The following is a 27,604-nucleotide window of genomic DNA, read 5'->3' on the forward strand; positions in this document are numbered from 1 at the left end:
TTTTAAAAAATGTGTTGAGAGAGCCACCTTGTGTTCTAAATTTGAAAATACACAGTTTGGAAACATTCAGTATACTTTCAGTTTCAGGGTTCTGTTTTCAATTTGCTAATTACTGAGATAACATACTTTATGCATGCTGGATTCATGCTTCTAAAGGTGCAAGGACAAGTGATGGCAGGATCTATGCCTCCATTTTTAATTGCAGCAGCTAATACAGTAATATACATGAAGTAGGTAATGTCAGTTGTCATTTAACCATCATCCTGTTACTGGGACTCAGCAACAGAACAAAATGGAGGATGGTGGGAACTTTGAGTTGGTGGCAGGAGAGGTAGAGAGGGAAAGAGGAGGAGTAGAACCTTGTACTTGCATAAAGCTTTTAACTTCTACCGAATACTTTGATTTCTATTAATGTAGTTGAAGTATACGGAGACTGAGTTATAGGACCTCTAACTGAAAAGGGGAAGTTTTGAATTCTCCCCTCACAGTATTGGTTCTCTCATTTAGTTAATAAATACAAGAACTATTGAACACTTATGAAATAGTCATCACATTAGAAGTAAGGATTATCAAAATAAATATCTTTACCTGAAAGAGTACACTATCTAGTGGGAGAAACCATGTAACTAAAATGTAATGTGAACAATGGATAAAAGCAATATATACAAATTGTGGGACACAGAGGAGAGAAACAGTAACAATGTTAACTATCTGTGAATGAATTTAGAAAGTATATTTTTTTATTTGGTTGTCAGAACAACCTAATATAGGAGAAAACTACATTACCCAGAGCATCATAGTTACAAAGTAAAGAAGAAAAAAACCTCCAATTCAGTTCTTCTGATCCCAAATTTCATGGTTTCATCAGCATATTATACAATTCCTGAGGAAGTCTTGAATTTCTTAATTCAAGGATTTGAAATGTGAAAAATCTGTGTTCAAACCTAGACCTTCCATGTATTGTGGAATCTTTGTTAAGTTACCAGATCTCTATGGGTAACTTCCTCCCTTTGTGAAATCAAGATAATGATGCCAACTTCTCAGCATCAGTTTGAATATTGATTATAATGTTTATAATGTACTTAATGTAATGCCTGACAGGGTAAACATTCAATAATAGTACTTTAATGAGCCTAGACAACTTTTTATTGTTAGATAAAAGTATGTCACACTAATGCACGGTGGCTGAATATCCACTGTGGGCCTCTACAACTGAAAGAAAGAGAATAAGTTTCAATATTTAATAGCCATTAAGCCAAGCACATAATAACAAAGTTGCCCCTCCTCTTTTAAAAATACTATTACTCTTTGTGAAGTTTTCATCATTATGTATTTAGCTACTGTAATTGTAAACTTAAACTAGTGCAACCTGGGTTTCTCAACCTTATAGTAAAAATGTAATAGCAGTAACTAGCACAAAGTCTTTCTCTGGCTCTATTCCTGCCCTCTTTCCAGGGCCTCTCACCTACTCAAATTAGTCTGAAGAAGTGATCCTGCGCTGATCTTCTTGGTGGTATATTAAAGTAGTTAAAATCATTGACGTTAGTGCTGGACTGCTTGAGTTCATGTTGTAGCTCTACCATCTACTACTTTTAAGTGTGAGTTTGGACAATTTGCTAAACTTCTATGTGTCAGTTTCCTCATATGTAAAAATGAGGCAAATACTAGAATCAATGTCAGAGTTAAAAGGGTTAAATGAATTAATATTTGCAAAGCACTTAAAATAGCATTATGTTATTATTTTCATACCACAGTTTCTCCATTTACTCCTTTCTTACCATTATAATGTCTGTCAATCAAATCACTTAACAAATATTTATGAAATGACTATTTTGGACCACAACTCTTCTAAGTACTAGGGAGAAATGGTAAACAAGACAGAAGATAGTCCCTGCTATCCTGAAGCTTACAACCAAGGGCTGCTTAAAGTTATAGAAGTCTCCACCACTGTTGCCTCCCTTCAAATGTTTAGCTGTTGCTGGTGATACCAAGAATATACATACTGAAAGCTTATTTGCACATGTCAGGCTTGATTGCACAGAATTCCCCCATTATGCAAGAAGACAGTGGCACCAAAGTTTCTGATGCCTTGTAACCCAACACATTGAGTTTTTACTCTTTGTCACTACTCCCTTGCCCTAGGACTCAGGCAAGAGGACAGGTTAGAGGACAGTGAGGAAGAAAAGCATTATCTTCTCCCAAATGACACTTGCTCACCAGCTCTGACTCTGTATCTTTGAACAGAACTTCATGTTCCTTGACTCTCTTTCCTCGGAATGTTCTTTTTATGGAAAAACCACTTGGATACATGCCTCACAGTTCTCCAGACATGTCCAAATGTGCCTTATTTCTAGGGCAGCTGTTGCTAAAGGCACATGGAGGGAATCCCTACTTTACTGGGTTTTTCATGCCTTAGAAAACTCATAACTAAATCATGGAGTACATTTGACTTAAAGACAGATTTAAAACGTGTGTATTACAGATGGCTAACAAACACACGAAAAGATACTTAACATCACTCATTATTAAGAGAAATACAAATCAAAACTACAATGAGATACCACCTCACACCAGTCAGAATGGCCGTCATAAAAAAATCTACAAACAATAAATGCTGGAGAGGGTGTGAAGAAAAGGGAACACTCTTGCGTTGCTGGTTGGAATGTAAACTGATACAACCACTATGGAAGATGGTATGGAGATTCCTTAAAAGGCTAGGAATAAAACCACCATATGACCCAGCAATCCCAGTCCTAGGCATATACCCTGAGGAAACCAAAATTGAAAAAGACATATGTACACCAATGTTCACTGCAGCACAATTTACAATAGCTAGAACATGGAAGCAGCCTAGACGTCCATCTACGATGAAAGGATAAAGAAGCTGTGGTACATGTATACAATGGAATACCACTCAGTCATAAAAAGGAACACATTTGAGTCAGTTCTAATGAGGTGGATGAACCTAGTGCCTATCATACAGAGTGAAGTAAGTCAGAAAGAGAAATATAAATATTGTATATTGACACACATATATATGGAATCTAAAAAGATGGCATTGATGAACTTATTTTCAGGGCAGCATTGGAGAAGCAGAGATAGAGAACAAACCTATGGACATGGAGGAGGGGAGGAGTGAGAAAGGGAGGTGTATGGAGAGAATAAAATGGAAATTTACAATATCATATGTAAAATAGATAGCCAATGGAAATTTGCTGTATGACTCGGGGAACTCAAACAAGGGCTCTGTGACAGGCTGAAGGGTGGTATGGGGAGGGAGATAGGAGGGAGGTTCAGGAGGGAGGGGACATGTGTGCACCAATGGCTGATCCTTGTTGGTGTATGACAGAAAACCACAAAATTCTGTAAAGCAATTACCCTTCAGTTTAAAAAAAAAGTGTGTATTATATAACTTATTTTGAGATATCTGTTTGCTTTATTAACTCTCATAATTGTCAATTAGATATTATTGTAAGTATTAACTTTGAGATAATTATTCCAAAATGAAAGTAAATATTCAAATAGATTTATCTTTTATGTTTTAGAATGTGCTACTCTTCATGATATGATAAAAGGGCTACAGCATACCATTGAATATCAACATAATTTGAAGGGTAAGTTAGAAAAAATGTAAAATCTAAAAAAAAATATGGTTGTATTTAAGCATCTTTAAGAATAGAGAGTTTTTACTTTGCTGACAGTAATCTTCTCCTAATCTGATCTTGTGAAATTTATCAGCTAAGAGCAGGATTCCTTACTACTCAATAATATCTTCCTAAATTATTATAAAATAAGAAATGTCATGCTGAACAGAACAATTCAGTCATATTCTGACAAGAACATCAGGGTTTTATAATTGATTATAATAATTCTCTTTATTACTTTAGGAAGGTTAGAAGTATATTTATTCTCAGTAGTATTCTTGGTCTTTAATAACCTTGTGTTCAGTTTTAAAGGATGGGCATTATGAGTAATTATATCATGAGTATTCTATTCCAACTTCAGTGATAGTTTAGTTTACTATTTAATTTCTGTCATTAAGTAAGGCTTTATTTGTGTAAATGAAGCCAACATCTTCAGTTTGTCTTACTTGGATAGTCATGCTAAGCCAATAGGCCACCATTGACAAAACAAGGCAACCAAGTGTTTTGTCTTGCTTTGACTTAGCATTTTCCTCTACTATAATTAATTGATTAATAAAAGTCGCTCAGTCGTGTCCCACTCTTTGCAACCCCATGACCATACAGTACATGGACTTCCCCAGGCCAGAATACTGGAGTAGGTAGCCTTTCCCTTCTCCAGGGCATCTTCCCAACCCAGGGATTGAACCCAGGTCTGCCACATTGCAGGTGAATTCTTTACCAGCTGAGCCACAAGGGAAGCCCAAGAATACTGGAGTGGGTAGCCTATCCCTTCTCCTAGGATCTTCCTCTACTATGTTAGAGTTTAAACTAAATTGCCTCCAAGGTCTCATAAAACTGACACAAAACAATAAGAATTTTTTATCTTAGTCCTCTGCTTTTCTCATAATGAAACTACTTTACATATATAGGGAAGCTACAGTACTGACCTTATATGGTATTTATTTGATTTGATGTGTTATTCCTTATAGTCTTTTAAGAATTACTATTAGTTCTTACTTTTTCCCCTTGCTTTACCTTAAAATATTTCCTCAAGTGTTAATGAAACAAATATAGAAATTGGATCAGAAGACTTCACACTTACACTGTCCAACAGCATCTGCAGTGCATAAGGATTCATTTCCATGTTAATGAACCACTAAGAGCTGTTCTGGAGATCAAGAAGGGTAGTAGATAAAACTTTTTCCTGCAGATGTCTGATCATGGTATGTCCCATAGAGTTTTGCTTTACTTGGTTCTAGCATCCTGCTCATTTTTTCCCAGTATTTGATCCCTATCCCACACCTGGTTTGGGCTTTCATTTTTCCATCTCAGTGCCAATGGCTCAGAACCACTTTTCCTTTCTCTGACTAAATATGACACGTAGCTGCATTTTTTTAAAAATGTGTCTGTTCACAACCCTTTACAGGATTCAACTCTTTCCAGGAGTTTAACTCTTTCCAGGATTTCGTTCAACTAAACCATCTACCAGAAATTAACATTAAATACTTTGAAGTTCCAAAAAGTTGATTATAATTATAAACATGTTAAACATATTGCTTTGTAAGAGGTTATCAAATATCGAACAATAGTCAAGAATATCATATTTTCACAGATATGGTACTACAGATCTTTTAATAATCCATTTCTGAAAAATGGATATCCTATGCTGCCTCTCAGGAAGAAATAGTGATTCACTGATTTCATTTCTCCAGTGCTCCTACAGGTTTTGACCAACATGATAGATGTGAACTACCTGTCTTTCTTCTCTTTCATCTGTTTGATTCTCAAGATTGTATGGATAATTTGCTTATCCAGGTTACAGTGGTTGCAAATGTCTGCCTCCCCAGAAATTATTTCCTTTTCTTAATATAAACCTGACTTTTTTCCTAAGATTCATTCTTAATCCATGTGATCATATGCCTCGGGAGAAGCTAGTTACACCCCAACTCCAAGGGAGGGCTTCTGAAATATTTTCCTCTCTTCCAAAGGACTTCTCTTTTGGTTGTTGTTAAGTCTGCATATAATGCCTGAAATTGTTGCAGACTGTTTGCTTTCAACCTGAAAGTGATGACAACACTGAGGAGAGCAGCAAGAAAAGACTAAAAGGACATGGTGTCTTGACTGCATTATTGAGTTACTGAATCAGTTGCCCTCTAAGCTTAAGAGTTTCTTCAGCCACTATGAGAGAAATGATACCTCCCTTTACTCTCATCCGTCAGTCTTTTCAGTAGGTGCTTATGGGCTGTGTAAAAGATAATCCATTGAGATGCAGAAAGAAAACAACAGAATTCCTATTAATGCTTATTTTTTATTAAAAGTAGTCATTCGTGTACTGGAGAAGGAAATGGCAACCCACTCCAGTACTCTTGCCTGGAAAATCCCATGGACGGAGGAGCCTCGTAGGCTACAGTCCATGGGGTCGCGAAGAGTCAGACACGACTGAGGGACTTCACTTTCACTTTTCACTTTCATGCATTGGAGAAGGAAATGGCAACCCACTTCAGTATTCTTGCCTGAAGAATCCCAGGGACAGAGGAGCCTGGTGGACTGCCGTCTATAGGGTTGCACAGAGTCGGACACGACTGAAGCGACTTAGCAGCAGCAGCAGCAGTCAGTCATGTATGGGTGTGAGAGTTGGACTATAAGAAAGCTGAGCGCTGAATAATTGATGCTTTTTAACTGTGGTGTTGGAGAAGACTCTTGAGAGCCCCTTGAACTGCAAGGAGATCCAACCAGTCCATCCTAAAGGAGATCAGTCTTGGGTGTTCACTGGAAGGACTGATGCTAAAGCTGAAACTCCAATACTTTGCCCACCTGATGCAAAGAGCTGACTCATTTGAAAACACCCTGATGCTGGGAAAGATTGAAGGCAGGAGGAGAAGGGGACGACAGAGGATGAGGTGGTTGGATGGCATCACTGACTTAATGGACATGCTGTTGCTGCTGCTATCAGGCTGGAGAAAGGCAAGGGCCCATTGTGTAGATTTGCAAGAGTGTTGGCAGCCCTTTATACTGTGAGCCTTTGTTTTCCTGTTGCTTCATTACCCTATCCTCTGCTTCCAAATTTGATCTTTATACTTCAAAGAATGAATTCATTCTATCTTTGAAGTAATATGTGTTTGGAGTTCGGGATATGAACATAAAATAGAGTATGATTCATCACAATATGTCATAAATGATAGGAAAATTTTTATATTGTTTCTTTTATTATTGTAAATATATTATTCTATATTCTACTTTAGGAGAATCTCAGTAATTCACTGTATGAGAGATAGTGACATTATACCTGCTAACTTATCATCAGTGGTTATTACTGCCAGGGCAAAGAAAACAAGATTCAGAGCTTTTTTTCCACTAGAGGAGAATTATTGTGATATAACCAGCCCTAGATCAATTGAATTTCAGGAATTTAAACACATGGGCAGTGAAAAGAGAAAAAAATCGAGATGTGAAATCAGCTGAAAATACAGAGCACCTCCAAAATCAGTAGAATTCAAACATATTTGCCAATTTCCTCTAAATAATTTATTACAACTTAATATTGCTTTTTTCCTGTCTGAACTGAGCCTGAATAACTTAAATTTACTTGAGCCCTTATACTCTAAAAGAGTGGATTTTAAGGAAGACATTGTTACAGACAGTGCAGCTTTACTGTACAAAATTGTGCTAAACAAAATGATGTAGTCAAAACTGATCACTGATCAGAATGTTTTGAAAAGAGCAAAAGCATATATTCAGTGTTATTCTCTGAAAGAATTGTATGAGAAACTAAGCTAATCCATGATCAACTACTACTTAAGAAAAAAGTAATGCTTACATGAAAACTATAAAACACTGGTGAAAGAAATCAAAGAGGACACAAATAGATGGAGAAATATACCGTGTTCATGGATTGGAAGAATTAATATAGTGAAAATGAGTATACTACCCAAAGCAATCTATAGATTCAATGCAATCCCTATCAAGCTACCAACGGTATTTTTCAGAGAACTAAAACAAATAATTTCACAATTTGTATGGAAATACAAAATACCTCGAATAGCCAAAGCAATCTTGAGAAAGAAGAATGGAACTGGAGGGATCAACCTGCCTGACTTCAGGCTCTACTACAAAGCCACAGTCATCAAGACAGTATGGTGCTGGCACAAAGACAGAAATATAGATCAATGGAACAAAATGGAAAGCCCAGAGATAAGACGCTTACTCCTTGGAAGGAAGGTTATGGCCAACCTAGATAGCATATTTAAAAGCAGAGACATTACTTTGCCAACAAAAGTCCATCTAATCAAGGCTATGGTTTTTCCAGTGGTCATGTATGGATGTGAGAGTTGGATGGTGAAGAAAGCTGAGCGCCGCAGAATTGATGCTTTTGAACTGTGGTGTTTGAGAAGACTCTTGAGAGTCCCTTGGACTGCAAGGAGATCCAATCGATCCATCCTAAAAGAGATCAATCCTGGGTGTTCATTGGAAGGACTGATGTTGAAGATGAAACTCCAATACTTTGGCCACCTCATGCGAAGGGTTGACTCATTGGAAAAGACCCTAATGCTGGGTAGGATTAGGGGCGGGAGGAGAAGGGGACGACAGAGGATGAGATGGTTGGATGGCATCACCGACTCGATGGACATGGGTTTGGGTAGACTTCGGGAGTTCGTGATGGACAGAGAGGCCTGGCGTGCTGCAGTTCATGGGGTCGCAAAGAGTCGGACATGACTGAGCGACTGAACTGAACTGATGGACACCTTATCTTCAACAAAGGAGGCAAGAATATACAATGGAGAAAAGACAATCTCTTTAACAAGTGGTGCTGGGAAAACTGGTCAACCACTTGTAAAAGAATGAAACTAGAACACTTTCTAACACCATACACAAAAATAAACTCAAAATGGATTAAAGATCTAAACGTATGACCAGAAACTATAAAACTCCTAGAGGAAAACATAGGCAAAACACTCTCTGACATAAACCACATGACCCACCTCCCAGAATATTGGAAATAAAAGCAAAAATAAACAAATGGGACCTAATTAAACTTAAAAGCTTCTGCACAACAAAGGAAACTATAAGCAAGGTGAAAAGACAGCATTCAGAATGGGAGAAAATAATAGCAAACAAAGCAATGGACAAAGAATTAATCTCAAAAATGTACAAGCAACTCCTGCAGCTCAATCCCAGAAAAATAAATGACCCAATCAAAAAGTGGGTCAAAGAGCTAAACAGACATTTCTCCAAAGAAGACATACAGATGGCTAACAAACACATGAAAAGATGCTCAACATCACTCGTTATCAGAGAAATGCAAATCAAAACCACATTGAGGTACCATTTCATGCCAGTCAGAATGGCTGCTCTCCAAAAGTCTATAAGCAATAAATGCTGGAGAGGGTGTGGAGAAAAGGGAACCCTATTACACTGTTGGTGGGAATGCAAACTAGGACAGCCACTACGGAGAACAGTGTGGAGATTCTTCAAAAAACTGGAAATAGAACTGCCATATGACCCAGCAATCCCACTACTGGGCATACACACCAAGGAAACCAGAATTGAAAGAGACACCTGTACCCCAGTGTTCATCGCAGCACTGTTTATAATAGCCAGGACATGGAAGCAACTTAGATGTCCATCAGCAGACAAATGGATAAGGAAGCTGTGGTACATATACACAATGGAATATTACTCAGCCATTAAAAAGAATACATTTGAATCAGTTCTAATGAGGTGGATAAAACTGGAGCCTATTATACAGAGTAAAGTAAGCCAGAAAGAAAAACACCAATACAGTATACTAACGCATATATATGGAATTTAGTAAATCGGTAAAGAGAACCCTGTATACGAAACAGCAAAAGAGACACAGATGTATAGAACAGTATTTTGGACTCTATGGGAGAGGGCGAGGGCGGGATGACATGGGAGAATGGCATTGAAGCATGTAAATTATCATATGTGAAACGAATCTCCAGTCCAGGTTCGATGCATGATACAGCGTATCCGGGGCTGGTGCACCAGGATGACCCAGAAGGATGGGATGGGGAGGGAGGAGGGAGGGGAGTTCTAGAAGGGGAACACATGTACACCCATGGCGGATTCATGTCAATGTATGGCAAAACTAATACAATATTGTAAAGTAAAAAAATAGATAAAGAAAGAAAGAAAAATGTAGAAATACTTCTTTCAACATAATTGTGAGAAAGACCTTCTTAAAATAATCAGACTTGTTAGCTTATAGTATATCTTTTGAAGAATGCTATCATATTTATATAAGCATCTTCTAAGTATGGGGAAATGACTTCTTATGAATATATACTGTAGAATCTTCATTATTTAAAAATTGCCACTTTCCAAGAGAGATTTCCTAAAGGAACATTAAAAGGAAGATAAAGAACAAAACCTATAAATAATTGTGGCCACCAACATAATTTTCAGGGCACAGTGCAAAGTGAAAACATGGAGCCCATGTTCAAAAAGCAGGGAAAAAAATAACATTAAAGGTTCTGAAATATAAAGCTTCTTCTTTTCTTTTGTTGTCTCTCTCAATTGTCAGGATATTTTATTTGTTGTTTAATATCACTCTCAGTGAAAAATGCTTTTAATTTAATTATGAGCATGAATTTTACTATTCATCTTTATATTGTACAAACTAGTTTTAAATTCAAAGAACACAACTCATATGTGGAAGTACAGAAGTACACAATTACTACTTCATAGTTTATACATATGTATCTATTTCATTCTTACCAGAATAGTGGAAATGCTGCACAAAACTATCTCAACCATTTTTCATTCATTTTAATTCTTGAGACATGCACATTCTACCAACACTGTCTATCTTCTGCTTACTGATGAATAAAAAAAGACTGAAAGGAAAAATAACTATGAATTTCCCTATTTTTCCCTTTTGCTCCATGACATCATTTTTTGTTTTGCTTATAGAGAGAAGTAACAGAAGTAGTAAGAAAGGATATGATAGAGTTGCTTGGTCATGCATGTTTCTTAGAAGACCATTTCCTTCTTTCTGGATTTGAAGCAAAGTCTAGCTCAGGTTAGAGAGCAATTCCTTGTCAAATATCAGGACCAGGTGGACTCTACAGTGATCAAGATGCTATTTGAATTTATCTCTACTCCAGCCAGTGCAGCAAGGGCCTTATACCTTAAGGAAGTAGCCGAAGTGGAGATATGTGTTTGAAAATCTAATGTAAAATCTGGGAAGATGATGAAAAAGAGCAGTGCCAACAATAATAATATAACAGGGATTATAATAATAATATAACACAGATTATACTACAGATGAAAGCCAACAAAAAGCCAACTGAGGTGCAGTATGAAATATTAAGGAGGTTATCTATTTCTTCAGTAGATGACTTTAATTCATAGGTAAGTTATGTGCTTCTGTTTAGCATAATTACAGATATGCCAAAGCTAGATACTAACATAACATTTAGATGGGTTGATCAGTATTTCTGGCAGAGGGAAGACTTAACATCATTAAAATGTCATTTTCCTGAATTTAATATACACATTTCATGTAGTTTAAATTAAAATATTAAATCTAGGGGTAAAGGAAAGCATAAGCTAATCTTACAGTTCATTTGACAGAAGAAACAAATAAACAAAAACAGAAAGTATGAAAAATAAGAAGAACTTAAGGGAGGAGGACTTCCACTACCAGAAAACAGCATGCTCTAAAGCCATTGTAATGAAATCAGTATGGTATTGGCATAGAAAGTGAAAAATACATCCATGGAAAGAATGATCTAGATTCTAGAAACAGGCCCCAATATTTGCTAACTTAATGTATAATGCAAGGAATATTTCAATTTATTGAAAAAGAATGATATTTTAAAGTATGGTACTGGCACAACTAGCTTACCATCTGGAAAGTTTTCCAACCATATCAAAAATAAATTCCAGATGGATTTAAAAAAAACACTTTAGTGCACAAAAGAACAATAGAAACTTAAAATCCAGGAAAAGCATACAACCTGGAGCTGAGGGGTATCATCTTAACCAATCTGGGAACCTTGGTTACTATATAAAGAAAAAAAAAAGACCTAACACACTTTCTTAACAAGCAACAAAAGTACCAACAACAATGTAAAAAGAACTCTGCATGTTATGTGTAAAACAAAAGTCAAAAAGCAAATTTATTTGAAATAAAAGTGTTTTCAAATACCAACGTAGTTTATATCTCCAATACAAAGAGCTCTACAAATTGATCAGCAGGAACAAAGAGAATTTTTAAATGGGCACCTTTAATGTCTGGCTCAGGTACAGATCCTTGCTCTGTTTCAAACCCTCACCACACACTAAATCAGGACTTTTTCCTGATCTAAGTATATCTGATTTTCCTTAAAACACCTAGTGGTTAACAAGAGTGAATATAGAAAAATGTGAAGCACCCCTCCTTCTTCATCATGCCTTGTCAAAAGAAGAGTTTTGGTTTAAAAAAAAAAAGTCAAAATTATGATAGGTATGAAATAGTAGGGTAAATTGAAGATGCAAAACTGTATTTTACTTAAATTCATTTTTTTCCTAAGTTTTACTTAATAGGGCATGATATAAATATAACTATGGTTCTCAATAATGTTGTTCAAAGATAAAACCTTCCTTTCCTTCTAGTTTAGCTTAGCTTAGGATATCAACTCATCTTCTTTTTAAAAATATTTATTTATTTATTTAGCCACACCAAGTCTTAGTTGCAGTGTATGGGATCTAGTTCCCTGACCAAGGATCGACCCCTGACTCCCTGCATTGAGAGCTCAGAGTCTTAGCCACTGGACCACCAGGGAAGTCCCTCATCTATTTTGGACAGTGGTTTTGTTTCCCTCACCTATCCTAGAATACAAACTATACTAATCCTCAAATACAGATCAATCCAGCCATATACTTATTTGACTTACAGTGCTGTAGGCACTGAAGGCTATTGGTAAAAAATCATATAAATTGCAAACTCATTTTAATTTGAGTCCCAGTTTCACATATACCCTTAATTTATCCAGGCTTTTAAATTTTTCATTCTTTAAGTCCCCAACTTTAAATATTTCTTTCTCTTTGAACCTACCTTACTTTCTATTTCATAGAAAAAATGAAAGCTGTCAGACATAAACCACCTGATTTCCTGTCACCCACTACCCCTTCTTGCCACTGCACTTCCTCCAGTGTATTCATACACAGACATATCCTTACTTCTTCCTCCTTAGCTTTGAAGGAAAAAAATCCTTCTTCCTATCCAAAGTTATTTTTCCACTTAACTCTCATCTCTCTTCACCTCTCTCTTCTGGGATGTTGCGTCTTCTATTGTCCCTTCCTTTCTCTCTTTCATTTCTCTCTTTCTATTAGTCATTCCGCTCAGCTTTTAAACAACTCAGATCTCTCCCATCTTTTCAATAAACACAACAAAGTGTCCTTGATTTGGGGTTTATTCCCTCCAATTACCCTCACTCTTTCCTTTTGCAATAGAATCTCAAGGGAATAGTCTGCACTCACTATCTCTATTTCCTTACCTTCATCTAGTCTTTAGGCTTCCCTGATAGCTCAGTTGGTAAAGAATCCGCCTGCAATGCAGGAGACCCCTGTTCGATTCCTAGGTTGGGAAGATCCACTGGAGAAGGGATAGGCTACCCACTCCAGTATGCTTGGGCCTCCCTTGTGGTTCAGCTGGTAAAGAATCCACCTGCAATGTGGGAGACCTGGGTTCAATCCCTGGGTTGGGAAGATCCCCTGGAGAAGGGAAAGGCCACCCACTCCAGTATTGTGGGCTGGATTAGTCATACATGGACTGTACAGTCCATGGGGTTGCAAAGAGTCGGACATGACTGAGCTACTTTCACTTTCACTTCACTTTTCATCTAGTCTTCAACTAAGAACAATTGGGCATCTCCCAAAGATTTCAGATTCAAAGTTCTCTCATTTCACCTTTTTATTGCATTTACTACCATGGATTATAACCCCCATAAACTCTCTTCTCTGAGTAACACCCTCTCCTGCATCTCTGGACACTTCAGTCTCCTTTATAGGACAGTCTTCCTTTAGCCACCACTAAATGTTTCTCAGCCTACAAGAAATATTCTCCTGGATATCTCAAGCATTTCAAATTTGGCACGATAAAGACAGAGATTGATCATTCTCCTCCTAAAAATCTTCCCCTTTTAATTTTTCCCAAATTGATTAACGGTTTTCATCCACTCAAATCAGAAACCTAGAAGGCAAAGGTTCCCCTTTCTTTTTTGCTGCTGCTATCCAATCAGCATTAAGTTTCCTGGTAATTCTATCGTCTGTATAGTTATCTTTATTTTCCATTGTCTCCTACTGCCAGTGACCTAATTTAGGCTCCCATTATTTCTTGCTTGATCTATTACTGATGTATGGACATCCTCTGGGGTCAACCCCTTCCCTATTCATCCTCCGCACTGCCAGATAATCTTTTTTAACATGTAACTAATCATTTCATTTCACTGTTCAGAATTCTTTGGTAAGTCTATAACCTATAAAATAAAATTCAAAGTTTTTCATCTAGAATCTGTCTACCTCCTATAAAGTTACTTTCCCAACCTATTTAACACATTCTCCTTATAATTTACACTCCAACAATACTGTACTTGAATTGTAATTTTCCCAAATGTGCTATATTGATTCAAGCCCAAAGTCTTCTGGATAGTTTCTGTATCTAGAATGCATCCCTCCAACTTACTATTTAAGTCTCAGGTCAAGTGCTTCCTCTTCTACAAACCCTTTCCTGACTTAGAACTGACTTAAGCTTTTCTTCCATATCTCCTCACCATATTTCAGACACACTGCCATTACAGAACAGTTATCACAGTATTATCATAACTGCTTACACATCTGTCTTACCACTAGGCTGTAAGTTCTTTGAAGAGCAATAATTTTTTTGTTTCAGCATTCCCAATGTCATGCACAGAGCCTAATGTGTAGTAGATTTTGTATTCACATGTTTAATACATACATGAACAGAAACTTGATGGGTTAAATATATTCCATATTAATTGAAAGTTCTATATATTATAATACTCTTTGATGATTTTTACACAGGTGAAAATCAACAACTAAAAAGAAATGCTGATCTTATGAAAGAGAAGTTTAAAATGCATGAACAGGTGAGTTTATGTGTCTTTATATTCAATCAAATCCCTGTGGACCATTGTCTTCCCAAATTAGGGGGGGAAAGTCATTTTTCATTAATATAGGCAGCCAAAAAGATAAAAGTTTTGAAGACCCTCAGTGTTTTACAGACTAATGTACTAGTATATTGCTTGCATTACTTTTTCTTTCGAACAAAAAGGGATGCAACAATTTTGCCATTTATTTTAAAGTTATGTTTGAGTTTTTACTCTTCGGTATACTCTTAATTAGCACTTTATAAAAGCTTTTTTATGATAAAGTGAATGCCTTCAGTATTTATGATTTGAGTTATCTATTGAAATTTTATGCCACCATCCAAATGAAGAGAGCATTTTATGTGGGTCACCAATTAATTTTCTCCCAAGAGCCAGGATACACTCTGCTACTTTTTCTTCTCTCCTATATGAACAGCATCATAATAGTAATTATAGAACATAAAACCTAGTGCCTAGAACATAAAATATCCTCAGTGAATATAAGTTCCCACCCCTCTGCCCTTTGGGAGGTTTATTGTGCTAGTTTTTTCTCATCTCCCAAGAGCCAATATGTCAAACTCTGGCAGATCTAAGATTTCCAAAACTCAGCTTAGATATGTATCCACCTTAGAACTTCAACTTGAAGGATCATCTCTGTTTCAATCTGGTTCTTCACTTAAAGAGCCTTTGAAGAAACACAAGCTAATTCTGTAAACATGTCAGGGCTTCTAGGTAATACTCAGGAGTAATGAATGGCATCTGATGTACTCTTGGAAAATTAAGCTTCTCATCACCAATTTTGAATTAATTTAAATATCTCTAGGTTATATCCCATTCTTTATATTTCCTTTATATCTTCCCTTTATTTTTCCATCCTTTTCATATCTTTCCTCTACATTTCAACAACAAATGTGAAGTCAGGGTGTAATTGGAACAGAAAGGGGGAAAACTTTTGCCTCCTTTCTCTTCTAAAATGTCAAATTGTAGAATCCTTCTTTGTCCAAAATAATATGAATTTTCAGAGGGGTGGGAATGACAGAATAAACACCATAACCCAAGATTCTGAACTTATTAACTGCTGTCCAAAGCAAACTAAAGATTACATCAATCTAATGAACATTCTCTAGTACAACACCTCCAGACACATCCAAGACATATGGAGAACCACTCCCTAGAAATAAACTTAGGAGTTACTTAACAGCCATATTTATGAGACTGGAAGATTTGTAACTTGTATATGAAGAATTCTTAAGTTTTATAAGAAATATAGCCAGAAGCTGTCCCTTGGAATTTAAAGTTCTCAAGAAAGCAAATGAAAAGAAGGCAATCAAGAAGAACCTCTTGGAATTTTGTCCCCTTAAAAAAAAGAAAAGATTGGACTGCTTGGGGCTGCTACAGGTTATACTAGAGGAGAAGAACCTAGTGAGATACAGTCTGGTACCAGCCCAGACATTTAAGATAGGCTTCATGCATCAAGACTACAGTGAAAATCCTCAGTCTTACCAGACTAATGGCAACATGTCAGGTGGGAAAATCAATGGAGAATGAAAAGACATGTAGATTTGTCTCCTAGAGTTTCCCAGAGCAGCAACTGCTTAGTGCACCCATTTGAGTCAGGAGTCATTTATGAAAGCCATTGTGTAGTTGCCCATCTAGAAATCTAGATACATGCATAGGAAAAATATCACAGTCTATGAGATTGACACATTCAGTCACCTACCTCACTTTAATCAGAGGCAATGATTGGATAGGTTCAGCCATTCCTGCAAGTTTTCTGGCAAACTAAGTAGCACAAGTCGGAATCCTAACTGTATCCTCTTGAATATAAGGAAATTTTTCATTTTTAATTATATATATATTAATTAATCTTTATTTTTAATTATAGCTGCTTAAACCATTGAATCTTGACTTTTTAATATCCTCAAATACTTGAATATACTGAATATCTATTAAAACCGATGAACCCTGATAAAAAAAAAAGTGCTCAAAAGGGCACATGCATGCACACACATGATTTTGCATACAATTTCAGGAAGTTAACAGACCCTTGAAGACCCTTTATATGGGTCTAGGGTAAGAACCTCTAACAAATAATTCTTTTTAGCATTCTCATTCATTGAATATATATCAAGGGATATACCCAGGAGGTAGGAATACAACAGTGAGTAAAAACAAAGTTCCTGCTTTTATAGTGTTTAACACACATGCATGCCCAGTCACGTCCAACTCTTCACGACCCCATGGACTGTAGTCCACCAGGCTCCTCTGTCCATGGGAATTTGGCAAGAATAGTGGAGTGGGTTGCCATTTCCTACTCCAGGGGATCTTCCTGACTCAGGGATCAAACTCTCGTTACCTGCATCTCCTGCATTGACAGGTAGATTCTTTACCACTGGTGCCACCTGGGAAGCCTTACCATGTTTATTAGAAGATTTTTCTGGGCCTCTTGCCTTCCTCATTGTCTCTTCTTACTATCCCACTTCGCTTTTATTCTTCCTTCTTTTCTTTACTCCTCTCCATTTAGAAATATACCTCTGGAAAAATTGAAAATTTAATCTCTCTGGTAGATTTCTCTTTCCACACTTCTCTCAGTGCCACTCTCCAGGGACTTCCCTGGTGGTACGGTAGATAAGAGTCCACCTTACAGTACAAGGGACGTGAGTTTGATCCTTGATCTGGGCGGATTCCACATGCCACAGAGCAGCTGAGCCCATGCACCACAACTATTGAAGCCCATGTGCCTAGAGCCTGCGCTCTGCAACAAGAGAAACCACCACAATGAGAAGCCCAGGCATCCCAACTAGAGAGTAGCCCCTGCTCTCTGCAACTAGAGAAAGCCCTTGTACAGCAATGAAGATCCAGCACAACCCAAAAAATAAATACTTTTTTAAATGCCACTCTCCTTACGAGCATAATAAGTCACTTCTCTGCTTCAACAAACTATGAAACTAACCTCAGGAGGCTGTTGAGCACTTCTCAGATCCCAAATTCATCCTTCTTTAGCCTCCTCATAAAGCTGACCCTTACCATAGATAATGCTTAACCTCCTCCTGGAAATTAGGGATGTTTATATAATTGTCAGAGTAGGCAATGGCACCCCACTCCAGTACTCTTGCCTGGGAAATCCCATGGATGGAGGAGCCTGGTAGGCTGCAGTCCATGGGGTCGTGAAGAGTCGGACACGACTGAGCGACTTCACTTTCACTTTTCACTTTCGTGCATTGGAGAAGGAAATGGCAACCCACTCCAGTATTCTTGCCTGGAGAATCCCAAGGATGGGGGAGCCTGGTGGGCTGCCATCTATGGGGTTGCACAGAGTCGGAGACGACTGAAGCGACTTAGCAGCAGCAGCATATAATTGTCAGAAATGGAAATTCAGCCCACATTCAAAGAGATTCACCCTATGTTAGGGTAAGCTTGCTGGCTATCAAATGATACATAAAGTTGGCTCTACAATATAGTTTGGCTTTTTTGAAATATTTTAATGTTCATGGCATTTCTGCACACAGTTAAACAAAATATTTTGAGCATCTATGATATGAATATGGTGATGAGAATTCAGGAGGCAAAGATAAAAAATCATTGTGTCTAGATGATCTGTCTACTTGAACAAGAAATTGGTCCTTCTCAAAGTTTAGCATTCAGACAATGAACAATATCTTTCCTCTCTAGATATAATTATAATCAAAAATATAAACTTTGAAAATTTCATCTAATTAATCAAAAGATATGAACACATACTTAAATTGAACAATGAATATATGTTTTAATCTATAGGAACATAGAAATAATATTGCCAAACTTATGAGTGAAATGAAAATCAAAGAAGAGGGACATAAGACAGAAATAACAAAACTTTATCAAGATATGCAGAAAAAAGGTAAGTTTTTATTTTTAATTTACTGAATTCTAAGATACCATAAAAAACTTACATGCATATATAATTCTTTTCAGTAATCACCAATATTCTTGAATAAACACTGCCTTTACACATCTGAATTTAGGTTTTGTTACTTTCTATATATTTATGTGATATAAATTACATTTATAAATTGGACTCATGAAGTTTGAATTTAACATTATTTAATGTGAGATAGGTAATATTATTGTAAAATTAATATAAAATGTAAGTTAGCTTTGATATTTATATACTCACTATATTGAATATAATTTCACTAATGAAATATTCTTCCTTCATCAAAGTAGGTCTCATGAACTAACGTTGAGAGTTAACTGGTTTCATAAAGGTATTAAAAAGTTTCTTAACAAGCCAAGATGCACACTAGATGCAAATTAACTTGAATAATAGGTCTGAATGTAAACGTATATCTATAAAACAGCTAGAAGAAAGCATAGAAGATAATCTTTGTGACCCTGAGTTAGCCACAATTTCTTACAAAGAAACAAAAAGCACAAACAATAAAGGAAAAAATTCTGAATTGAACATCAAAAACTATTAACTTCTGTCCTTCAACACAAAAGAAAATGAAAAGACAGGCTACAAACCAGTAGATAATACTTACAAATGCATAACTTATAAAGGACTTACGTTCAAAAATCTATAAGGAACTCTTAATTCAATAATAAGTCAAACGACCCAATAATGAACAAAATATTTGGACACAAATAATATATACAGATGAAAATGCACACATGAAAACATGTTCAACATAATTAGTTAGTCAGTTCAGTTCAGTCGCTCAGTCGTGTCCGACTCTTTGCGACCCCATGAATTGCAGCACGCCAGGCCTCTCTGTCCATCACCAACTCCCGGAGTCCACCCAAACCCATGTGTCCGTTGAGTCAGTGATGCCATCCAACCATCTCATCCTCTGTCGTCCCCTTCTCCTCCCGCCCCCAATCCTACCCAGCACAATGAGACACCACATTGCACCTTCTGTTGTTGTTCAGTCACTCAGTTATGTCTGACTCTTTGCGACCCCATGGACTCAAAACTTCAATGCCAAGTGTTGGTGAGGATATGGAGCAATTAGAATTCTCATACATTACCAGTGGGACTGTAAAATTACACAACCACTGTAGAAAAGAGTTTTGCAGTTTCTTTGGGTTCTCTGAGAAGCAGATGCCTAAATAGAATTAGACATTCAAGAGATTTGTAAAGGAAAACATTTGTGAGGGTAGATAGGGAGGGAACTAGGGGAGATGGGGTTAGCTGTAACAGGTTGAACTGATGTGAAAAAGAGAAGGAAGAAAGGTGTGCTAGGCAGAAGTCAGTCTGTGACACATTTATAAGAAAAAAGTCAGCAAAGTTGGGCCAAAGTTGCCCATCAACCAAGTTCTGCAACTCTCAGGAACAAATCTGTCTTAGTATCCATGCCAAGTTCAGTCAGTGGCTAGGACCAGCTCTTGGGAATCATGACCTCAGCATAATAATGGTCGTGAAAAACAATGAGTCAGTTACGTCCTCCTGAAGTTGGAGATCTGAAAGGTGCATTTTCATGGCCACAACAGTCCCCTCCTTATGCTACACGTACCTCCTTCTCCATAGGAGTTCAGGCAGCAGGTTCTCCGTACTTCCTGTGAACATTTCTTCCTCAGGAGAAACCTAGAAGAGGGGTTGTTGAGGTGTTCTTCCTCCTAGGGACCCAATTGTGTATTTTCGGCCAGCAGGTTCTAGACTAAAACCTTGGTTCAGGTTAGGGAACTGAGCAAACAATAATTTTTAACGGGCCCATGTGCCCTCAGCCTCCCGTTCCTCCATTCTCATTTCTTTTGTACAACGTGTTAAGCAGCATTTACTGCTCATCTGTTAACTAACTCTACGATTCTCAGAAACACCCCTTTGGCTGCTCTCTGACCTTTCTGGTCATTATGATAATTGTGGCCTCCTGGCTTCTGACAGTTAAGCACCATCATCTGGCTTCTGTAACTTGGTGGGGGAAGGGGACATCACTTATGGATTTTAATGAGCCCAACTTTATAACCTCTTATTGTCAGACCTAGCTTGCAGATAAGAGTGAAAGTTGAACTTGGTGATGCTGGTTTGTCTTTCACCAGAACATTCCCTGTGGCTTGATTAATAGTATGTCTTCTGTGTCCTCCTAAGGAACATAATCCTTTGGTGCATTTTCTTGCCTCACAAGATACATCTACTTAAGTATGCCAACTTTTGAGAGCCTCCTTATACCTTTCTTGCTAGCTGCCAGGGCATCTCAGGTGTTGCCACTTCACTCTGTTTTGGCCAGTGCTTTCTCTAGAGGTGTAAGGCTACTCCAACAGAATTTGCCCCATATCCTGGGTCCTTGCTAGGGTACTATGTCCCCTGGCCCTAAAGAGTGTCTTCAAGTCCATGAATTCTTGCTTACCTAGTCTTAATTTCTGTCTTCTTCTATCCAGCACCCTCAAAGTGCCTTCTCAAGGGTATTCACATGGCTCTTCCGAATACAACCTAGCTAATTCTTGCAGCTCTTTGGGGTATATTCACTTTCCCAGCTTACCAACCCCAGCACTGCCCCAGCCAGGCAATACTGAGCTTTAACCCTAGTTACTGGCCTAGCCACCAAAAGAGGAGGCCGGGGAAGCTTTGGAGAGGAGCCTCTGCAGCATCTTTCATCAGCTAAGCTAAGGGCTGGCTTTTACTAGGAAAAGGTAGGTCACTTCTGCCAATTCTGAGCATTTAGGGGAGCTGTCAAAGCAGTTTCCTCACAGGCATTGATCCAGATATCCCTGTCCTGTTTTTTAGGATGTTAGGTGTTTCCAACTAGGATCCTAATTTAGCATGGCACACTGTTTCAGCTGAGCATTTAAACCTCTCTGGAGTTCTGCAACTTTAATGATTATATTCTGTTGCTCAGCTGTGCCTGCTTTTCCACTAGAGTTCATAAGAGCCTGTCTGTGGGCTTCCAAAGAGACCCTTTGACTCTCACACCTGTTCTTTAAATCTTTACTCTCTAACAGCTCTCAGTTTCTTATTATCCCTTTGCAGGTAGATGTAAGAGATGTGGGTTCGATCCCTGAGATGGGAAGATCCCCCAGAGGAACGCACGGCAACTCAGTATTCTTGCCTGGAGAATCCCAGAGACAGAGGACCCTGGTGGTCCATGGGGTCACCAAGAGTCAGATACGACTGAACCAGCTGAGCACGCATGCACAGGAGGTCAATTTAATTTAGCGATAAATAACTCTACTGTCTTTGTGGGCTTTATTTCTCTCATATTTCAAATGCCTGAACTATTATACCTACAAGGTATTCACCTCCACCAGAACATTTTCCCAGATAACTTCTGGTAAAACCTTCAGTGGGCTTCCCTGGTGGCTCAGTGGTAAAGAATCCACCTACCAATGCAGGAGAGGCGGGTTCAATCCCTAGGCTGGGAGGATCCTCTGGAGAAGGAAATGGCTACCTACTCAAGTATTCTTGCCTGGGAAATCCCATGGACAGAGGAGCCTGGCAGGCTACACTCCATGGAGTCACAAAAGATTTGGACATGACTTAGCAACTAAACAACAACAACAAAATCTTGAGTAATCAGACCCCTGTGGTGTACTAGGAACTCCCAGTCCTCCACATACCACTGATGATGGCATCCTCTCCCTCACAAAGTGGCAAGTGCCCATCCTAACTGTTTCTTGTGCTGATTCAGATCCTCCAAGGAACCACCGAGATGGGAGTAGAAATTCAAAGAAATTTATTGGACGAAATGCCTATGAAGGGAAATAGTGAGGGAGCCAGAACAAGCTGGTATAGCTCTAGTCATCCTGTGATGTGAAGCCCTCTATACCCAGGAACCCAGGCTTTGTGTCCCTCTTTAACCAATAAATCTCTTATTCTCCAGGCATTCAGAGAACATTATTCTCTAGATATTTAAGAGTACAAATTAGTTTACTCATTCAATAGCATTCAACTGGCAGCCCTTTTGTTTCAATTATTTTTAAGGGACTTGTTAAAAATAGATAAAAGGTACCCTACACATAAACAGTTTCTAAAATATGTTTTTATTAATAAATTGTACTTTCTTGTCATTTTTTTAAATACAAAAAAGTAATCTTTTAAGATTTTTGAAATGTTAAGGTGAATTTTTTTTATTCAGTCAAATTAAGCGAAGAAAAGAATAAAGAACTGATAGAGAAAAAGGAGTTGGAAATTTCCGAGTTAAATGCAAAGTTAAGAACTCAAGAAAGGGAAAAACAAAATGAAATGATCAAACTACAGCTGGAGGTAAGTGTTTAAGCCTCTGCTGAATTTGAGGATGCATACCTTAGTCTAGGCCATTCTTTGTCATCACAGTGAGATAAATTTCAGGATTAGAAACAACCCTGTGAGACAGTTTCACACATGCTTATTCTTCATCCATAGCATGCAATGCTCAAACCCTCCACAACTGTTAGCTACAGTGCCTTTCAGCACTTGGCCTCAAGGTGGGACTCTTCAATTGTTCAAAAGGTGCTGATTTCCATAGAGGTCTCCTCTGTCTCCTCTGGCTGCAGAGACAGCTCAAAGGTTACTTGCATTTGACAGCTGAGTCTATGCAGCCCTTTTAGGACTACCATTCTAGCAGTAGGGAGAGTGTTTTTAATCCTTAATGTTACTCTCTCCTCAGCAGTAATCGTGAAACCCTGATGAACCAACTGGAAATTTTTCATTTACAATAAATACCTATTTTTTTCCTAATAAACGTGTAGAAAGATAGATGGTGAAGAATCTGCCTGCAATGCAGGAAACCTGGGTTCGCTCCCTCGGTTGGGAAGATCCCCTGGAGAAGGGAACAGCTACCCACTCCAGTATTCTGACCTGGAGAATCCCATGGACTATATAGTCCATAGGGTCACAAAGAGTCGGACACAACTGAGCGACTTTTCCTTGCTAATTATCTTCATTCTAACTATCCATTCTCTCCCCAAACCAGAACACAATCTCACAGAGTTTATTCTTAGTTCACACTGAGGCTACACTAAACTCAATCTGAAGGAAAAATAATGGAAGATTTTGCAAAAAAGACATGACCTGTAAGAATGGCCCATGAGAATTTTTTTAACCTGATACAGCTTAATGTCAAACCAGCAAGCATTCAAACTAAATCAGTAAAATCATATCCAAATTCTACTATTTAGCCTCACAGTTTCTATAGACAGGTATTTAAATTTTTCTCCCATGACTGTTGATTACATTTTCTTTACAAAATACACTCATAGTAACATGAAAGTATTTTTATCTACCTTTAAATTAATGAGATTCTCAACCCTAGTTAACTAGATTCTTAACCCTACAAGATAGAATCTACTGATGTCTTGAGGAAAAATGCTCCTGACCCCACCCCAGCATCTCTAAGGTAGTATCCAGGTATTTGGTTCTTTAAAAAGCCTGCCCAGATAATTTTAAAGTGCAGCTGGGGTCAATCTTGTTTGGGTATCCCTTGATAGAAACGATAGACTTTTCTATCTTCTGTTATACAGTGAATACACTTGAACCACAGATTATACATCTAAGAATATAGTGGATTATATTTATAGAAACAATTGTTTAACTAGAATGTTCTCAACTTTCCTTTTAAACTTGATTCAGTTTGATGCCAAACTAGCAAGAGTTCAAACTAAATCAAAATCATATCCAGATTCTACTGTTTCACCACACGGTATCTACAAAAGGGTACGTGAGTTTTTCTTCCATGACTGTTGTTCAAAAAAATTCTCTTAATGTGTTTCCATAAAAGTTATATTTAAAACAATATACTTACCTGTTTTCCTGAAAATATATCTATTCCACTATGAGAAAGACATTAAATTTTTAATAATTTTTGTAAGTCACTTTCAATTTAAACTAGTAAATCTTAGTAGTAAATTAAAACATTAGACAAGTCCTTTGACTCTTTGGACTAGCTTAGGAATTCCACAATGTATTTTGAACTAAAGCTGACTTACTATTCTGAAGTTGTTTAGGTACTCAGATAGCATATTTGTTCTTGTTCAACAAATAGTGCTAATGCGTGTTTTTTGTCCTTACACCAGTTTTACCATTAACGCCTACAAAAACAAAATTATAGACCTTTTAAAAAATATGGTATCTTTTTAAATACCTACTTCTACTTAAACCAGAAGCATAGTTTTTGCTGTTTTGTTGTTACTTGTATTAATGCTTAATTGTATTATTTATGAACTGTAATAACAAAATTGTTCTGCTCCATTTAGAAACTTCAACATCTTCAAGAAGAAAAAGACAAGGAGATTGCTGTTCTTCGTAATACCGTTCGTGATTTAGAACAACGCCTCTCTGTCAGCAAAGATTCTCAAGTTAAACTTGTTGGCAAAGATTCTCAATTTAAGCGTAAACGGTTTTGAGTAGATTCATTAGTTGCTATTTAATTTCTTTAAAAGCAGCTAAAAATTAATTTCGATTGTCAACATAACACACTACCTAAGTAATAACAACAATGAAAACACAAAGCTTTAAACTTTTTTATTGAATTTAAACATACACATTTTTGCCAGTCCTGTTCTACATTTCTGCTTAATAGTATTAACCATAAAAAAAATTCAGGTTTATAGGACCTGGTTTGCCTATTGAACCATCATTGACTATGGAAATACTTTCTAAGCAATCAGGAGTTAGACAACATTCTTTTATCTTTTCCCATCTATCTTTCAAGATTGGCAATCTCAAATTTTAAAGAGTATGATAAAATGCTAGATAAAGAAAACAAGATATAAAGGCTTCATTCATATATGAGAGTAAAAATCAAGATATGAATCTTAGATATAAAAAAGTATACATGGATATCTAAAATGTAATCATAGCAAAATATTCATGTGTGAGTACTTCTGGGTCTGAAAAGACAGAATTCACTTCTTGCTTTAAAGGTTTAATCTGTTAAAAACAAAGATTAAAAAGACAAAGATAATATTGTTTTGAGAAATAAGTAAAGAAAAAACTGGAAAATGTGTCTTTGTTGTTCTTCCTCCAATTCTAAGTTGCCAACTATCCAACAGAAACCCCTAGGTTATAGTTTACGTTTCTGTTCTCATTAATGCAAGTAGAATACTTGGAAAAAGAAAAAGAAAAACACATTAACCAAATGCTGCAACCACCTTTCAGCTGAATAAAAATATGGTTCGGGTCAAAATTTCTTTGACTTAAATTTTAAAATGTGGAAGCCAATTTCTCCATGTTTGCACAAATCCAATTCCTATTTTTCGGTCACTATTAATTAGGTAGCTTATAAAAATGCTGGAAATGTAATTGTGTAGATTGACTTGGGGAGTATATCCAATTTCATATATTTAATTTAAAGGTCATTTTCACATTTTGGCTTTATGTTTTCAGCTTCACTTGGTGCTGGCTTCTGTGGGGTTGAGCTGCTGACGTGCTGCCTGTCAGGCAGCTGGAGGCAAACGTCACTGTCAAGATTCAATGACGTTCTCCTCTGCCAAAAGGCCCTGTCAGCTACATAAAGTGGGGAGGTTTTCTTTACACTGTCAGGTGGTTGCAGACCCTGTGTTTTCAAATAGCAGATGTCGACAGTGGCAACAGCAGCTACTCAGAGCAGATTCTGAATCTTTGGGAAACTGTCAGAGTAACTGATTTATGCATCTCTTTCGTCAGAGCTGCTTTTGTGGAACAGAAAGTTGTAAACTTTCACTTCCCACTGGTGTATCACAGTTATCTGAGTGACCCTGTCTTTGGTGACCCCCGTTTCTATGATGGTGGTGACGAATACCTGAAGGAGGCGGATTCTCAGGGGTATCTGGTGCTTCTGGGTTTGGAGACTCTGAAAGATGAGCATTTTCATGAAGCTGATGCCCATGATGGGGATGGGGATGAGGATGGGGATGGGGATGGGGATGGGGATGGGGATGGGGATGGGGATGGGGGTGGGGGTGGGGGTGGGGATGGGGATGGGGATGGGGATGGGGGTGGGGGTGGGGATGGGGATGGGGATGGGGATGTTGCTGTGGAGCCTCAGGTGTTTTCTCCTTGGTAGCCAGAGATACATTTTTACAGAAGTCTTCATCTTCCAGTGTCTGGAATACATTTTATAAATCACTTAACAAATTTATAGACTTAGCAAGAATGCATGAAAAAATGAATTCTGGAGTTAACATATATGAAAGTCAAACTGCTTAATTAGGATTGAACTGGTTTTGTGTTTCTGGCATCATATTAATGAGAGAAAAAAAATTTGATCTCAGCCTTAACACCTAGACTTTTTATTAAAATTTGGTTCCCATCCATACCTAATTATAAAGTGCTTCTTGTACAAAGTTTGCATTTAACTAAAGAATTTTCAAACATTTTGCAAATGAATCAATGTAAATGTTTTGAAAATAGATTTAAAAAAAAGAATGTAGTAAGTTAAAGCTTTAACAATTTACTTAAGCTTCTATAATAGTTAAATCAACAGCAGAATTCAAATTTTCCTTTCCTTATTAAGAGCATTTCCTAAGTTTTTAAGAATTCTAAGGAAGAATTTGAGAGATACGTAGGCTTAAAAAGAAAACAAAACCACTATATTTATATCTGCAGAAGCAAAACTAAATAAATTGGTTAAAAGAACTTAGATTGACTGCAGTAAAGTCAAATAACTATCAAATCCTAAAATCAGTTTACCAAAGGGAACCTTTCACACCAGTGTCAACAAAGCATCAAATCTAATATTATTTTCTGAAACAAACTAATTCCTCTCTGATAACTCAAAAGAGCCAATAAAATTAACTCTGCTAATATTTACAATTACTAGGCATTTTCAAAATTGCAAAATACTGAAACAAATCCCAAAATAGGAATCAACATAGCTAACATTCATTAGGCACTGAGTATAAGTTAGACACTGAGTTAGTACTTTATTTGCTTTATTTCAGTCTCATCTGTAAAAACAGTAAAATAACTTTCACAGTATTATTATGCAGATTAAA

General features: G+C 37.2%; 2 protein-coding genes across 11 annotated transcripts in view; one reads left to right on the top strand and one right to left on the bottom strand.

The window, feature by feature from the left end:
- CCDC152 (coiled-coil domain containing 152) overlaps positions 1-25,631 on the top strand; it is a 34,768-nt gene extending 9,137 nt beyond the window's left edge. For 4 of the 7 annotated variants that reach the window (XM_081517581.1, XM_081517580.1, XM_081517578.1 and 1 more), the window contains exons 4-9: positions 3,546-3,614; positions 14,673-14,737; positions 18,515-18,617; positions 22,789-22,916; positions 24,261-24,344; positions 24,884-25,631. In XM_081517581.1, the coding sequence (XP_081373707.1) occupies positions 3,546-3,614; positions 14,673-14,737; positions 18,515-18,617; positions 22,789-22,916; positions 24,261-24,344; positions 24,884-25,033 (599 nt within the window). In that variant the 3' untranslated portion in view covers positions 25,034-25,631. The remainder of the gene's footprint in view (positions 1-3,545; positions 3,615-14,672; positions 14,738-18,514; positions 18,618-22,788; positions 22,917-24,260; positions 24,345-24,883) is intronic. The other 3 variants (XM_081517584.1, XM_081517582.1, XM_081517583.1) reach the window with 1 other exon arrangement.
- The window catches only part of SELENOP (selenoprotein P), a 74,302-nt gene continuing 71,834 nt past the window's right edge, over positions 25,137-27,604 (bottom strand). For 2 of the 4 annotated variants that reach the window (XM_081517570.1, XM_081517569.1), the window contains 2 exons: positions 26,410-26,713; positions 25,137-25,559 (listed from right to left, as the gene is read on the bottom strand). In XM_081517570.1, coding sequence (XP_081373696.1) covers positions 25,555-25,559; positions 26,410-26,713 — 309 coding nt within the window. In that variant the 3' untranslated portion in view covers positions 25,137-25,554. Of the gene's footprint in view, positions 26,714-27,604 lie in introns of all 4 variants that reach the window. The other 2 variants (XM_081517568.1, XM_081517567.1) reach the window with 1 other exon arrangement.

This window comes from Giraffa tippelskirchi, chromosome 8 (genome assembly GCF_054371585.1).
Source record: "Giraffa tippelskirchi isolate mGirTip1 chromosome 8, T2T-mGirTip1v1.2.pri, whole genome shotgun sequence".
Classification (NCBI taxonomy): domain Eukaryota; kingdom Metazoa; phylum Chordata; class Mammalia; order Artiodactyla; family Giraffidae; genus Giraffa; species Giraffa tippelskirchi.